At 36.6% G+C, this 16,974-nt stretch overlaps 1 protein-coding gene across 2 annotated transcripts in view; it reads left to right on the top strand.

Moving 5' to 3' along the window:
• LOC108710927 (SWI/SNF-related matrix-associated actin-dependent regulator of chromatin subfamily A containing DEAD/H box 1) overlaps nucleotides 1-16,974 on the top strand; it is a 67,641-nt gene that overhangs the window by 30,182 nt on the left and 20,485 nt on the right. For both annotated transcript variants that reach the window (XM_018252143.2, XM_018252136.2), the window contains exons 10-15: nucleotides 4,602-4,804; nucleotides 6,264-6,354; nucleotides 8,467-8,566; nucleotides 8,935-8,994; nucleotides 9,082-9,157; nucleotides 11,017-11,152. In XM_018252143.2, the coding sequence (XP_018107632.1) occupies nucleotides 4,602-4,804; nucleotides 6,264-6,354; nucleotides 8,467-8,566; nucleotides 8,935-8,994; nucleotides 9,082-9,157; nucleotides 11,017-11,152 (666 nt within the window). The remainder of the gene's footprint in view (nucleotides 1-4,601; nucleotides 4,805-6,263; nucleotides 6,355-8,466; nucleotides 8,567-8,934; nucleotides 8,995-9,081; nucleotides 9,158-11,016; nucleotides 11,153-16,974) is intronic.

The following is a 16,974-nucleotide window of genomic DNA, read 5'->3' as shown; positions in this document are numbered from 1 at the left end:
CGACATTTTTCGGCCGGCGGAGATCGGTCGTTTGGAAAGGTTAAAAGATTTCTGTCGGCTGCGGGTAATATCTCTGCGTGTATTGCAGATCGTACGATTTTCAGTGGGAGACTGTCACTGGCTTTGTCGGACATAGATATCATTCGATTGCTGTCAGGGGCAGAACATTGGCTGATCTGTTCTTTAACTACTTTATTTGATCTGACTGATAAGACTTTGATCTGAATGGTTAGTGGCAGGTCGGGAGATGGGGAAGTCCGATCGTACGATGATTTGTACTATCGGATCTTTGCATCTATGGCCAGCTTTAAACTCTCCAATCCAAGATGGTTTCAGCTTGTGTCCCACAGTGGAATGCAAACTGTAACTAATTGCAGATATTTAGGAGCAGCACTAAAAATATTTACTGCTGTAAGCAGTCTTTAACTCTTTAAGTGCCACAGAACGTAGAAACTAAACTCTGGATAAAAGGACCTAAGTGCCAAAGATCGTAGATTCTATGTTCTGCAGCACTTCTAGGTTTGGGAACGAAGGAGAGGCTTAAAGCCACCTGTTCCGTTCCAACTCAACGGGGGGGGGGGGGTCAATGTATTTTTTTTCTGTGTTTCTGCCCCACAAAAATACAGTAAATTCAAGTAGCCTCCAGGACAATTTGTATGTACTAACTTAATTATTGGGTCTGTTAACCCCAGTAATTTACTATAGCAGTCAGAAACCTCCATAAAACTATACATATCTAGTATTTCCACGTTCCAGACACGTGAGGCTTTCCAAATTGATTACATTTTTTGTGCATAAAATAAAATATTTCTCTGGTATGAATCCCTATATTATGAAAAATAGCAATTTTTAATATTTTTATTTAGAGCTCTAAATCTTGGTCCAGAAGTGAAAAACTCCTGCCCCTAAAATGAGAGAGCACAAAATATTCAAAAAACATCTGGCACTGAGTACAAATGAAATGCGAAATTCTGCTGGCACTTAAGGGCTCTTACACATGAGCGTTCCGACCTGCGCTCCCCTGCGTTCCGTTTTTTGGCGTTCAGCCGCAGGGGAGCGCAGGAATAGACGCAAGTCATTATTTGAAATGGGGCTGTACTCACTCAGGCGCGTGTAGGGCCGAGCGCAGGTTCAGACGCAACATGCTGCATTTTTCCATAACACCTGTAAATGCCCCAATTCTGTAATTACCCCTCATTGCAGAGTCAGCACAGCGGATCTCATGGGCGCCATCTTCCGGCCCTTCCTTAATCTTTGCATCTTCTTCCTTGCCTTCTGCAATTTTCGCAACTTTCACGAAGCGGAAGACTGCTCCAACTGTGCATGCGCCAATACGGCGATTACTTTCCAAAGATTACCGAAGAGAAGAAGATGGTGCCCATAAGCTCTGCTGCGCTGACTTTGCAAGGAGGGGTAATTACAGGATATGGGGCATTTACAGATGTTAACCCCTGTGCGGGGGGGTGGGAGCAGGGAGGGTGGACTATGTGAGGTAGGGATTTTTATTAGTTGGGGAGGGGTCGAGTTCTTCTTTAAGGGTCACTGTTGACTACAGACCAAGCCAGTCTACAAGAAGTATACCACAGCTGGCAAGCCTAGAACACATTCAACTAGGATTACTATTTTCAAGGCACTTAATATTTATTTTGATGTTGGTTTAGGCATATTTTCTATTTGCACAAACAATAAAAAATGCGGCTCTATCCAAAGGTGAAAGCTGCAAATGTGTAATAAATAACCAAAGCTCACTCGGCATAGAACTTGACCTGGGTGCATGGCCCCAGGTCCGTCTCAAGGGTTCAGCATTCCCGGCAATATGATTTAAGTTTAGTTCGTACTGACCGATGAAAGAAGGTGGCCTGGTTGCAGCGCCCCGAACCTGTAGCTTGGGTTGAGATGCAAGGAAAAAGTTGAATGAGCACGCACTCCTGCGACAAACTTGGCGTGCTGCAGGAGTGCGTGCTCATCCAACTTTTTCCATATTTTCTATTTGTATTATGACCTTTAGTTGTTCACAGATATGTTTATTCATTCTCTGAGGACATGCATTTTCTATTGTCCCTGCCTAACAGGGTTACGATAGCCTAGAATTTTCATTCCATTGACATTTTATCCAAGTAATGTTTTTAATGGATTACATTGAACAACGTGTTTCTACACAAAACAGTTTCTTTTATTGAAATACTGCTTGTTTATACCTGCAAAGAAAATCTTAGTGTAATGTTGGCCTGGAATGAAACATGTGCCATCCGAAGCATATGCATTTTTCATTTAGCCGGACGTGATAAATCGTTAGTTTGCTTTTTGTTATTCAGAATTCGTTTGAAGTCGTAATGAGCTTATTAAACCACATCTCTTTCCAAGGTATGATTATGTTTTTACAAGTTAAGACTTTTTTCTATATTAATAATTCTAAGGTGAAAAAGAGGACTTCCTTCTAAACATGCTGCTAGATGTTTGTTAGACTGAGCTGTTGAGGCCCCTCTTCCTCCGTTTTCTATTTCAGTAAAACCTTATTATCCATGTCAACCCTGTTCCCCTTGGCCAAATACTTTTTTGAATCTATTACATGATGTTCAAGGTAGAAATTTGGAATATTGCTTGGATTTTTTTCCTGCTTTGAATTCTGATTGAAAATCGCATTGCCTGGGGATGCTGTGTCATCCACTTGCAGATTAAAAAAAAAAGTAAATGTCTGTGAGTTGAGGATGTGTAAGTATTGTAAGAAATTTTTGGGTGCAACATGTATCCAAGTTATTTTGTTTTGCTGCATAATGGGCTTCTTGCCTCACAAAAAACAATGGAAACTTTTCCTAGCAACTAACCTCCCTCTGTGAATTAAGGGACTTATACCTTTCATAGCAACGTTGCTTAACCCAAATGGTTCTAGACTACAACTCTCCACATTATGATGGGAGCAGTAGTCCGGCAACAATAAATATGGACTCTTAAAGTAACATTACATGATAAACCTGAATCCTCCATGGTCAGTTGCCCATTTGATCATGCTTGTTCTGCTTACACTTGACTCTTTTTTCCAGGTTTCATCAATGCTAGCCAAAGGCATAAAGCATGTACATAAATTGTAGCTCTAAAAGGCACTATATGCTCGCTTTTGAAGGTTGTCTTCAGTGTAATATTGGAATGTAAAAAATATATGGTATTCACAGTATGTTGGATAACAGATGGTATATATCATATATAATGCAGGGTTCAAACTGGAGAATTTTCTTACATCTGTAATTAGGGCGAATATGCCTACGTTGAAGAGCTAGGGGGAGCTATGTTATTTAATATTTAACAAACATAGATACTACCCATTCTCTTTACATTTACCAACAGAGACTCATTCATTGACATATAGCTATTACTCCACTTAACAACTATACTTTGAGCCAGGGCCTATTTGTGGCACTGGGAAATAATCTGCAGCAGTTCTTGACATTTTGAGTAGCCATAATCAAGATATTACATAACTGATATTTTTAGGGTTACCTTTTCAGTAGTATTTGTATTATATCATAATCATATGTATAATGACTTTTTATCGGACCCGCACACCAAACCTTTTCAATTCTTTAAAATAAAGAATTGAAAAGGTTTGGTGTGCGGGTCCATCATGAAGATAGATAGAGAGATAGATAGATAGATAGATATATTTCTTGGAGTCATACTGTAAAATCTCTAAAACATACAGCATTAACATTTCATCATGAATGCTCTATTTATACTATTGTCTTCTCTGTGCAAAATGGCTTTTAGAGATACGGGTCAATGCCTTTCTTGCTATTGTAATTAAGTAATGGTCCATTTTGCTGGATTTAGCTCAATTATTTAAGTACCTAATCCATAAAACACATTGCCTCATCATTCACCAAACATGGAATAGAACCAAAGAATTCCACTCTAAACTCAGAAAATCTGTCTTTTTACCCTCTTTTAAGTGACCGCACACTTAAGAGCTTTTGTGTAGTTCTAACAGGTGGCACAGTGAATTACCTATAGTGTCAAAGCAAATGTGAAATAGCAGTCTGGCTTTGTAGAAGTAATCTCCTTAATCTGCCATTAAGATGATATATTATCGTTTTGCTAGGCTTTTTTGTTATTGCCTCTTGAGCTTTAAAGCCATATTGCTTGTTATTTATAGTTTTTGCATAACCCCATTTTCTTTTTGATCGGAATTGTACTGGCATTTCTTTTAATTGTTAAATAAAGAACTTTAAACAAGTGAGATGTGTCTTTACTGTAAACGTTTGCCAATTATGTCAAGATATATTTCCAGAGACTTTAATTTTCAACTGTTGGACTTATTGCTGACGTATTTCTATAACAGAAGCACTGTTGTACACAAAGAGTTCTTATCTTTTCCACTATGTGTTCTTGCCTCTGCTGTTTTTAATTTTTCAAGGGCCCTTTGTTTTTTTATTTCCATATACTGTAATGCATTTGTTTCTATCACATGAAACATACGGGTTCATGCTAAATTTAGGGCAAAAGCAGGTTCCCCCTATTAGTTTGAAAAGTTCGCCCTCTAATGTGCAAAAAATATTTTGCTTTGAAGTAATTTGAGTAATAAAGCAAAGTGTTTCTTTCTCCCGCAGTTTGAAAAACTGAGCAGGTCTAATGGCCTTTCACAAGATCTGATATGGGACTGTCAAACATTGATAAAGGAAAGAGAGGTGGTTATGAAGCTTATGAATAAATGTGAAGAGATTTCACGGACACTGACGAAACAGGTGACAAAGCTTACAGAAGATGGGGAATGTGGATGGAATATTGAGCAGCCTTCAATAATGTCAGAAAAGTAGGTGGTTTGTGTTATATTGCAATATACAGTGCACTTCACAGATTTATGTTTTGGGTGCACAGTTTATGATCTGCATATGAGTAAGGGAGAGTAAAGTAAATAATCTGCGTGGAGGCTAAGGTTAAATTCTGAGAACAGGTATAGGATCTGTTATCCGGAAACCTATTATCCAGAAAGCTCTGAATTACGCGAAGGCCATCTTGCATATATATATTTATTAATTAATTTATATATATATATATATATATATATATATATATATATATATATATATATATATATATATATAGCGCTAGCGTTATTCTTTTTTTTTTTTTTATGTAGAAAAGTCAATACCTTAAGTGTTTGCAATGGAAATTGAGATTGTTGTACACAATCTGAAATCCATTACAATAAAACGAAACCTTTTAACAAATACAATTCATTTAATATAGCTGGCAGTAATTTAATGTTTCAGCATTATACTTTGCAAGAAAATCATATGAAACCTCCCACATATATGAAGCGTATCTTCTGCAGCTCTCGTTGGGTACTTGTGTCTGCTGCAGTCACTGCAAGAACAGTGTGGAGCCACTAAAGGTTTACTAGACTAGGTTCACATTAGTTATTTAAAATCTCGGTATTACAAAACTGCTCACAAGTACAAGGCATCTGCCCCTAATATAATAGATGACTTTATGTCCAATTTTCTTATTTCCTTCATGAAATATTGCAGATGACAAACAAGTCCCTACCTAGTTTCAGTCCTATACCTAATAAGAGCAAAGAAATCCCTTCAGAGTTTTGGCCCACTGGAAGACCTTGATAAAACACATTTGGTGACATGGGCTAAACATAAGTTGGTGTGATCTTTCTCCCCAAAATTATTTAGTGATTTAGGAAGCTCAAAAAGGGACTTAGCTTTATGCCATGCCAGCCTATGAGCGAAAGACTCCGGGACACCCACTCTAAAGTCAAATGGCATTCCTTCACCCTTATTAAAATCACTGAGTTATCCGGTGGCATAAGACTGGAACTAGGTAGGGACTCCTCGTTCTTATCTGCTGAAATTACATCTGTTGTGAAGCAAATAAGAATATTGGCTGGCTGGTAACGTTACTTTGAATCTCTAGTCTACGTTGCACAAAGTTACTTGTTTATTGGGGTAGATGCCTTGTACTTAGAGTAGTTTTGTACATTGAATAAATGTTATGGATTAGTGCACATAGATTTCCAGCACTTTTATGCTGATGGGGGGAGGTTGTTAGGATACCTTTACCTGGGCAATGATCCAAAGATATCAACCCCACTTTTCTTCTTAGCCGATTAAGCTTCCGGCAGGATACATTAATATCCACGCTGCCCCATTTATATTCTTGATGCTGACCATGTAAATTGTTCTAAATTGATAAATTTAGTTGATACATTTCTTATCTTTTGTCCCTGTATGTTCTGTTCATTTGTACTTTCTTTTCAGCTTGGTCCTTAAACCATATCAGAAGATTGGTTTGAATTGGCTTGCATTGCTGCACAAGCACAACGTTAATATGATTCTTGCAGATGAAATGGTGAGCATTTGCCATGTTATTTCTCTTACATTTCATGTAAACAGGTTAACAATTCAAATTAAAGGACTTCATCGTATTGGTATGAAAATTCAAAAATATATATAAACTGATAAATTTCAAGATACTTTATAATTTAGGATGATGGCACATGGGGCATTTTTTTAGCAGCAAGTTCAATGAAGTTTATTCAGCACATTGTAGATCCCCAGATATTTGTTGTCACTGCATATACAAGGTTGGTAAACAAACTGGTCTTTTGCTCCGTTTGTTCACTGTTGTGCCTGATGTGATTTTCTGCCTTCTCTATTTAAAACGGAAAAGGCAGCAATGGCAGGGTTATGTTTGGTTAGAGCCAACATGTGGCAAAACTTTGCATCATGATGTTGAACGGGAGATCGGTTAACTGTTAGAATTTATAGTCCTTTAATCTGCAAAACCCATGCCGGTGCTGCTGGATGGACAGATACTCTGACCATGATATGATCGCTTTTTTCTTAAGCAAAGAAGATAAAGTTCCCCTCCTAGAAGATAATTTAAGGTTGTGGTGCCCAAAACAAATTACAGCCTATTGAACTGGCACCTAAAACAGAGCTTTTATTAAAGGGATTGTTCACCTTGCAACACTTTTTTCAGTTACATAGTTAGGTTGAAAAAAGACACATGTTCAACCTTTTTTCCCCTGCCTAACTGCCAGTTGATCCAGAGGAAGGCAAAAGGCAGTTAAGTTGGTTTCAGAGAGTTCACCAGAAATATACTTTTTCCAATTACTTTCTCTTTTCTACATGTGACCAGTTTTTTTAATATTGAAGTTATAGTTTAATTTTTCATCTTCTAAATCACCTCTGGGAGGAGGGGGGATGCTGACCATGTAAATTGTTCTAAATTGATATATTTAGTTGATACATTTCTTATCGTTGTCCCTGCTGAGCAGAATCCCTGAGTTGCATTAAAGGGCACCAATCATAACTAAAATCATTTCCTAAGTAAATACACTATGTGAATAGTTAGAATAGTTTGTATAATGTAAATCATCAGCTCACTATACCTTCTGCAAGATCTCCCCTATCTCCACTGCAGTTCTTGCTGAGGCAGGCATCTTGGATTTCACTGGCTCCTCCTACCTATATTTTCCCAGCCAACTGCAGCTCTGAAATCTCGCACATGCTCAGTTGAAATTCCTTTTTGCTTATCAACCCTTCTAAGCTATTTTCAAATCAGCCAAACCTCTGTGTTAGCTGCTGTACAGTAGTGCTGCCACCTGCTGGAAGTTAGTTTGTGCCCTTCATTTGCATAATATCACCAGCAGGGGAAATCTCCTGATACTTCTAGTGGAGGAGTTAACTAAAACAAGGCATTCTGGGTAGAATACACAAAGCAGTGTTACAATCTGAGCATGCTCCTGAAATTTGCATATTTTAGTCTCAGTATGGCCTCCCTCAGTGAAAGAACCCATTTGACAAAGTAAGGGATTTTTTAAAACCTGCAGTTTTTTTCAAAAAACTATATATGTAGTTTGATTAAACCTGTTTATGTTGTACTGGTCAGATTGTTAATATGTGTTTGATTTTTGGTGTGATAGGTGCCCTTTAAAGGTAGCTGTTAGAATTGATACAATAGTTGCTAATACTAAATTGCAAAAGTGTAACAGTTCACAATTTGCACCTGAATTACTGAGCTGCCAGACTGAAACACCAGAGACAGGAACATTAAACTTTAAACTTAGATTTTGAAAAAACGGTAATAAATGGAAAGTAGTGGAAAAAAGTCTTTATTTCTTGGGAACAATCTGAAAACAATTGAACTGAAAAAAAGTATTTGGAAGGTGAACAGCCCCATTGATAATAGTGTAACACCAATGATGTGGCTTTGGTTTTAAAAGTATTATAATAAAAGTTCAACACCATTCCTATAAGCTGTAATGGGCACCAACACTTATATAAATAGGAATGGCTGTATACCTTTGTTTTGTATTTTATCAAAGAAAGCTGCGCTGCACTTGTTTATTATAGTCACTTTACTAATGCTTGTAGATTTGGACATTAGAGGCATTTTTTTAATGATAAAATATAGCCTATGCAAAATGCATAAAACATGTCCTTCTTTCATCTGCAGGGTCTGGGAAAGACTGTTCAAGCCATAGCATTTCTTGCATACCTTTACATCACTGGTGATACAGGTCCTCATCTTGTGGTTGTACCTGCTTCAACAATGGGTAAGTAAAATATTCCCAATTCATGTTCACACATTGACTATGAAAGTGAATATTTTGTGCAGAAAATCTCCGGAGCAGACGTGTTTGTAGGTTTCTTAAATTACATGGGCTATTCTTAAAATGATAGGTTTCAAGATATCCTTACTAATTCAGAGCCCTCTTGGTGGCAACATGGGTAGCAGTTCTGAAATTATATTAAAGAGAAGTTCCTTGAATTGATTTAAACTTTGATATTCTAATTGAATATTTTTCCTTTACTAAAAATGCTCATGCTTGATTTTTATAATGTATAATTATTGCACTCTTGGAATTACATTTTTGCATTATTGGCACCTAACTTTTTAACTTTATCTTCCTTACTTTCATAGATAACTGGATTAGAGAGTTCAACCAGTGGTGTCCTAGTATGAATATTTTACTTTATTATGGTAAGATTAATACGCAAATTTGTAAAACTGTAAATGTTTTGTCAATTGCACATTTTAGCTAAAATACTTTTTTCCCCTCACCTGCAGGCTCTCAAGAGGAACGAAGGCATTTACGCTATGACATACTAAACAAAGTTGTTGAATTCAATGTAATAGTGACAACGTAAGTGATATTAAAGAAGCTTTATCCTAGTAATGATGGTGACACCTTGTGGTTAAAATAGTACATTGCAAACACTTGTATTATGCATTTTTTGTGATGCGTAGAGGGTTTTATGTACTCCCTACTTTAAATACAGGGATGTTAGAAGTCACATGAAGTCCGCTATCCTCTGTTATAAGCATAAGATTTGTTATTTCTTTATAATACACAAAAGCCATGAATATCTTGTAAATTATATCCTTATAAACGGTGAGTTCTGATGTCATCCGTTATAAACGGTGAGTTCTGATGTAATTTCTGTCACATGACTCACTGAAACTTGTGTATTATAATAAATAAAGTACCCCCAGTTGTAAAGTACCCCCAATGTATGTATTATATAGTGAATAAAGTACCCCCTCTTGTAAAATATAAGGATATTAGAAGTTACCTCGGAGTTCCATGACCTGTATAAAAACACTCGGCCTTTGTCCTCGTGTTTTTATATGGTCATGAAACTCCTCGGTAACTTATAATATCCTTATATTTTACAAGAGGGGGTACTTTATTCACTATATAATACATACATTTGAATTGGTCTTGACATCACTAAACATCTGTTAAGCACATAATATACAAGAGCCATGAATATCCTGCAGATGATGTCCTTTTAAATGGTGATGGTTATAATTTGTGCTTGGTAGAGCAGTTTCTGACACGACTCGCTGAAACTTGTGTATTATAAAAATCTATATACACCCTCGTTTAAAATATGATTGTATTAGTAGTTGCCTTGGAGTTCCATGCCCTGTATAAAAGCTGTATATGGTCCTGTAACTCTGTAATATCCTCCTATAATTCGTGGTACATTATTGACTATGTATTTTACTGGCTATTCTTGTAATTCAAAAACAGGTAATCTACCTACTTCATCAATCACGGCTTTCTACAGACTAACGTAGATCGCATAAAAGCAAATGTCATACTGTTTCTTTGTGTGTCAATGCATGAGGAATATCAAGGGTTTCTGCATATCGTTAATCTATGCCTTTTGGTGGTGTATTATTATGTTGTATTTAAATTTTAAGCCCCACTAAAACCACAAGTGCTTTATTATCCACAAAGGAGGGCAGTAATACGTTGTTACTTGTCAGAACTGCATTTGTGTGTTCATTATACTCCTGTCTCCTATTACAAGTATGGGATCTCTTATCTGTAATGCTTGGGACCTGGGGTTTTCTTGAGAATGGGTCTTAAACGCCATCTGCTGAAAAACACATCTGCCTGGGGTACTTATGAGCACTGCACTGCCATCTTCATTCACTTCCCAGTGTTCTCTCAATATCATGCAACCAACAGTGAATGCCACTCTTCTTGTCTTTAAGTTTACAAAAACACTTTTAAACATTATAAAAAAAACTTGTGGATCATTATTTCCATGAACATGTATTTATGCTAGGTTTATAAGGCACAGTTTTATTATGCAATCCAGAAAAAAAAATTGGTTGCTTAGCTCGGGCAAATGGATTTCTTGTTTTTCTGGATAGTAAGCTTTATACACACCTTTAAAGTAGTTGCAAAGTTGATACAATTGAGGCCACAAGCACTACAGTCCGTTGTTAAATGCAGCTTTGTTGTTAATAGCTTAAGTATAAATGATTGTCTCGATAGAATAAAGCTAAAAAATTGTAATTGTGCACAAGTATAAAATCGAATGCAGTACGACTGTACTGATTTTCTCCTCAAAATACTAAATAGCACAGCTGCATTTTGTTGCTTTTGAAAAGCGTGGCAGTTACAGACTGAGATAACTCTATGCCTTTAAGAAAGTCCAGGTGCAGGAACCACTAACAAAAATAATGTTTGTTTTTGTCTGTCAGATACAATTGTGCAATCAGCAGTGCTGAAGATCGCAGCTTGTTTCGGCGCCTCAAGCTTAATTTTGCTGTTTTCGATGAAGGCCACATGTTGAAGAACATGAGTGCAATTCGCTACCAGCACCTTATGACTTTAAATGTAAGTCTTCCATTCATCATGTATAATTTATTGAGCAGCTGCCTTTTATAGCTGATGGCATATCATGATGAAACATGTAAAGCCATGTTTTTGATTTCTATAAATTCTTTAGCCCGGCAAATCTGAACTTGAATAGATGAAGTGGGCAGATATGTAATAAATTAAACACTCGCTTTTCTCTGTGTTCAGGTTCTGCTCTCTTAATACATCAATGTCAAGAATATGCCTTGTATTACTAGGAACATTGAGTTGCTTTACTCCAATGTGTCTGCAAATATAGTGGGCTTCAGTTTAAATGAAAAAGACTCTTGACTCTAGTCTCACTTTGTTATGGTGACATGTGAAAGTGCTGATAACATACTAATTGTATTTACTTTGTTCTAACTTTTCTATAGCCATATTCTTGCTCTAGCAATTAGATAAACATAATTCACTTCTCATTTTATTATACAAGCAGCTTAATAAATGACTCATTGCAGCAATTTATCAGCTCTGATAATGGGAAAATGCCACACATACATATATTGATATCAAGCAACTGTTTGATGATCTCTGTGTGCTTCACTTACATTTTCTGCCGGGCAGACTGATGAACACACATTACCGATCCCTATGTTTTTATTATTTTTTTGTTTTTTTTATTTATAAATTTTAACAACATACATGTAAAAACATAAACCGGCATTGCTATGACCTTAGAAAGTGTGCCATACAACAACATATTATGCCATTGGAGCAGTAATTATATCAGGTCAAAGGTGAACATATACAATTGAAACATGCTTGTGGCACATTATACATAGCAGATATAAGGATATATTAGCCTGTATTAGTTGCTAACTAATGCATTTATACCAAGGGGTCTACCTGTGGGAAGCCTTCCAGTCATGGATGCCATACCTGTTGTTCTGAGGACATCACCTGGCCAGCTATGTTAGACTCCCAGTCATAAAACTGCTATTCTCTAGCTGTATCCATTGCTGAGGCATGGGTAATAGTGGACTCATTTCATTATTGCTAGTTTTTTGGTATAAAAATCATTAACTATTCCCAACAGACACACTGGAGACTAGGATCCTGCACAACGGGATTTTATTATTAAGGTATTTCACCACTTTGGACCAGTATTTGTATATGACAGGCATGCCCATGAAAGAAGCTTCAGTGAGGTGATGTATGTTCTATGAAATTATTCTAAATTACTTAATTCTGTCTTTGGTAGAGCTGAAGTAGAGGTCAGATACTAATTTCTTGGATTTTCGGTATGCTAGCCTTTATTAATAAGATAGTACCAATCCCAAGTTTTACTAGTAGTTCATTGTTCCTTCCAAATTCATATATATTGCTTTTTTTAGTTGTAAGTTAAGATGATAAAATTGCTAAACAAGCATAGCCAAGGTATGGTAAATACAAGATGACTCCAATGATAATTAGTATAGTGGCAGCACTAGTCGTCTGGTAAAAATTGTTGCTAACACAAAGCGATTTAATCCATGCACATTCACTGGTAGGTTTATGATGAAATGTCCAGTCTTTATTTACAGGTATGTCTTTCCCACCAAAAAATGCATGGTTAAGGACTGCTTTGCAAAATGACGTATGGCAGCAGCTACCACAGATATTCTCATTCCTTGTGAGCAGCTGATGGTCACATGTGGCTACAGACTATATGTTAACCCTAGAGGGGCCCTGACTGCATGGCCACTGCTGATCAGGAGCCTAAAATAATTTCCCACGCATGAATATGGCCATTGTCTGGTGCTATGGCATATGGTGCATTTCTTAATCAAGAAGCCATATTTCAATGGGAAAGACTTATGTGTATCTTAGATAAATGTAATCTGAAAGTGCTGGAAACCTAAAGAACAGCCTCATTAAGAAAACAAAAATACAGTTGTATGATACATCTGCTTTTGGAAGTCCTTTCCATGGGAGCATTGTGGCAGGGTATGTTTTGGTGGACCCTTAAGCACAGTGCTCCACCTTGTTTTAAAGAGCTGTGTTGTCTGATTGGACACATAGAAAGGAACTGCAGAGCAAAGGTTGAGGTATTGATATCTAGTGCCCATGGCAGAAGCTAATGCAATAAAGCAATGGTTGCTTTCAAATACATGTTTGCCTTACAAACTCCAAACTGTCAGCAGAACAAGTTATTATGCATCCTTTATACAAAATACACATTTGGGTTTAAAGGCTTTATTAATTCATGACCATAATGTTGCACAGCACACAGTATCGGTGACTATTTATGGAATTCTTTATCAAAGGTCCAGTTTTAGAGGTTTGTGAGCTTTTATGGACCTCGAATGAACTCACAACTCGAATGTTTTCTAATTTAAGGTAAAACTTGAATGTAAAAAAAAAAAACTCGAATCCGTGTAGTCGGGGTGAAAAACCCGAATACAGGGGGTCCGCGAGTTACATACAACTCATACTTACATACAGAGGCTACTATAGTAACCTACTATGGTTTGCTTGGTCTTTATTAGCACTTAGCTTTAATAAACCACCTGCCCTAATCCCCTCTGGCATGTGCTGTCTACTGCAGAGCACAGAAAGGTAAAAATAAATACTATGTTACGACAAACATCTGTCTGTTTCCTTTAATAAGTAAATGGATATGTTTAGACTTGCATACAAATTCAACTTAAGAACAAACCTACAGACCCAATCTCATACATAACCTGGGGACCGCCTGTACTCAAATTGATTCATTGAGTTTTTGAATGAAACCCACCTAAAAAAACTTAAACATCACGAAGGCTATTAACATCAACAATTGGTTCAAGGGACCTCTGCCATTGACTTCTACATGACCTCGACAGGTTTTAGATGAGGTTATAGGCTGTAAACTCGAGTTTTTCATGGAAATAACCCCCTTAATGAATAGGAACGACCTCTTCACATTTTCATAATAGAAAAATGTTTCTTTGTGAAGGCATTAGTTTAAGTATCTTAGCGATGTTTGTACTGTAAAAAGAATGCATGTGTTCAACTGCACAACGTAGAGACTAGCTCAGGGGAGCACTAATACAAAGCATTAATAGTGTCTCATACTTATAATCCTATAAATCACTCTATTGGTCATCTTTTAAATTTGTAATTGTATTGTCTGTATAACAGAGCTTAAATGTGACCCACATTGTTAGATTATGGATCCCAGCCATACAGACCCAAGTATTTGTGTCAAATTCTAGAGAACCTCTTTGAGAATTGAACTATAGTTTAGTGGTTTTAGCTATTCTTTTAGTTAATTTAATTTACATTGTTGGCCTTTCAGTGAGGCAATGCAGAGTTTGTACACTGTCTCAGCAGTGTAAGACATCTATCTCATGTGATGCATTGGGCAGCTTCATTTATAGACAAGGTAAGGGTTGTTATACACAAGATTGCATAGAGCTAGTTAGAAGACTGTTTTCTATATCTAGTTCAATTTGTATGTGCTTTCACTTACCCTTTGTCTTTGTGTGGTAATAACTAGGGACAGAAGTTTTTAATAACATGTCACTCAGAGCAAACTGGCTGTTCAAGAGCTCCACTTAGTGTAGGATAAATAACATTGCAGTTACAAAAATAATATAAATTCTTAATTCTTTAGCATAATACAAAGAACAAAACCTTATTTTAGCAAAAAAGCTCCCTTTTATCCTTGTACCTCCTACCTACTTTCAGGGGCATATCATTATTTACTAAATTATCTATGCTAGCTTACTTAGGTCATAAACAGATAATACAGTAGTGTGCAGGACTTTGCTACTTTCATTAATATACGTTCCTCAAATCACTTACAAATAGTGATATCTAAAAAGAAAATTGCGCACCAGGAACTCACACAGAAAGATCTATGGGATGCTCTTAATTCAAATCACAGGTGTCCCACACTCATATGTCCCACAACCATATAAAAATGCAAAGCCACTAATGCATTAAACTCTTTAATATTAGATAATGAAATTGAAAAATAGCTGCTTACAAGGATGTTAAAAACAAACAAAAAAAAAAACCAGAAATCGAAAAGATATCTAACAAAGTTACATGCATCCTTATAAAGGAATGAAACGTCTGTGTACTCTGCATTTACATACTCTTGCTTGTTAACACCTTATCATACCTTATCATACCTTACATCACTAAGCCCCGATTTTAACCAATGACATCCCTAAGCATAGTTTATAAGGATATAATTTACAGGATATTCATGGCTCTTGTGTATTATAAACATATAAAAATCAGAAACATAAAATGCCAATTGCTAGTACGGTATGTATTCATGACATATAATAGGCACCGCAGCACAAATGGGCACAAGGCTTTTTTGGACATGCACAGGTTTATCTTCCATTTCCTCCTTAAACAGATAAGGTGTAGAGGGTTATAGATCGTTCTACAGACTAAATAAAAAAAGCACTGTGGCATTTGGCTAGAAAAAATACTTGATAATTGCTTTTAAAAGAGAATAAAAAGGTAATCAGCGTAGGGTACTCCATCTGATTGCATGTCCTCCTCCTCAGTGTCTGTGATAATCAGGGGTAGCAGCTAAAGATTCCTTTGCTTAGAAATAAGGAAAAGAGACAAAGATTCAAATGCTTGTTTCTCAAGTAAATGTATCCAGGAAAATGATACTCTGGCTGACTACTGAGCATAACAGGTTGATCAGTGAACTATGCAGATAATTGTGGGCCTGCAAACAATGGTTTTCATACAAAACCGATACATTTTACTTAGATTGCAACCTCGACTGGCCAGAAACCCCCTTCTTCCTGTATGTTTTAATGGGGATGTCGTTTAAAAACAGATTTTCACATAATGGCAAATTCTAAGCAACTTTACATTCTGCATTCATGAAATAATGGAAATGTTATTTCATCTTAAACCAATCCTTTACCATTGGTGATTCGGACTCCTAAATAAGTGTAGCAGAAGCCACTTAAAAGAGAATGAAAGTCTTTGTGCACTTGGGGGTGCCAAATGTTAGGCACCCCCAAGTGATTGTATTTACTTACATGAAACCCCTGGCCGGTGAGTGCTCCTATCAGCAGAAAACTGCACCCGCCTGGAGTTCTTCCAGTGAGCACCACGGATCGATCCTCTTCCGGCTTCTTTTTTCTTTGCTCAGCTGCACATGCGCCGTAGAACGAAAAGCTGAACTTTAACTAAAAAGTCGGCTATTTCGTTTAACTGCACATGCGTCTGCCCTGGTCTGCCAGTGCAGTTTTCTGCTGATAGGAGCACTGGCCCAGAATTTCAGCTAATTAAATACAATCTTTTGGAGGGTGCCTAACATTTGGCACCCCCAAGTGGTTAATGCCTTTCCTTCTCCTTTAACAGACCTGGAGGAAAACAGACTTCTGCTTTTTTTTTTTTTTTTTTTTTTTTTTCACTTGTAATTACATTTACTATTTATTTACAGTAACTTTAAATCCATTACACATTTTTGAATGGAAACTTGCTTAGAATTACAATTTTTCATTCCGCAAAACAGCAGTTGTTTTTTGGTGCACATGCCTTTGGAGATCCTTGAATTTCTGTGTATTTTATTTGTTGCAGTGTTTTTCCCCATGTACTTGTACGATATTGTAAAAATGGCAAGCGGCTGTACATATCACTATATAGTTATACATACATATTTTGTATATTTTGGAGCTCATTTAAAGGAAAACTATACACCCAAATTGAATACTTAAGCAACAGATAGTTTATATCAAATTGAATGACATATTAAAGAATCTTGCCAAACTGGAATATATATTTATATAAATATTGCCCTTTTACATCTCTTGCCTTGAACCACCATTTCGTGACTCTATCTGTGCTGTCTCAGA

This window comes from Xenopus laevis, chromosome 1L (genome assembly GCF_017654675.1).
Source record: "Xenopus laevis strain J_2021 chromosome 1L, Xenopus_laevis_v10.1, whole genome shotgun sequence".
In the NCBI taxonomy this organism is placed as follows: domain Eukaryota; kingdom Metazoa; phylum Chordata; class Amphibia; order Anura; family Pipidae; genus Xenopus; species Xenopus laevis.
Note: the sequence above shows the minus strand (reverse complement) of the source record. Positions and strands in the feature narration are given on the sequence as shown.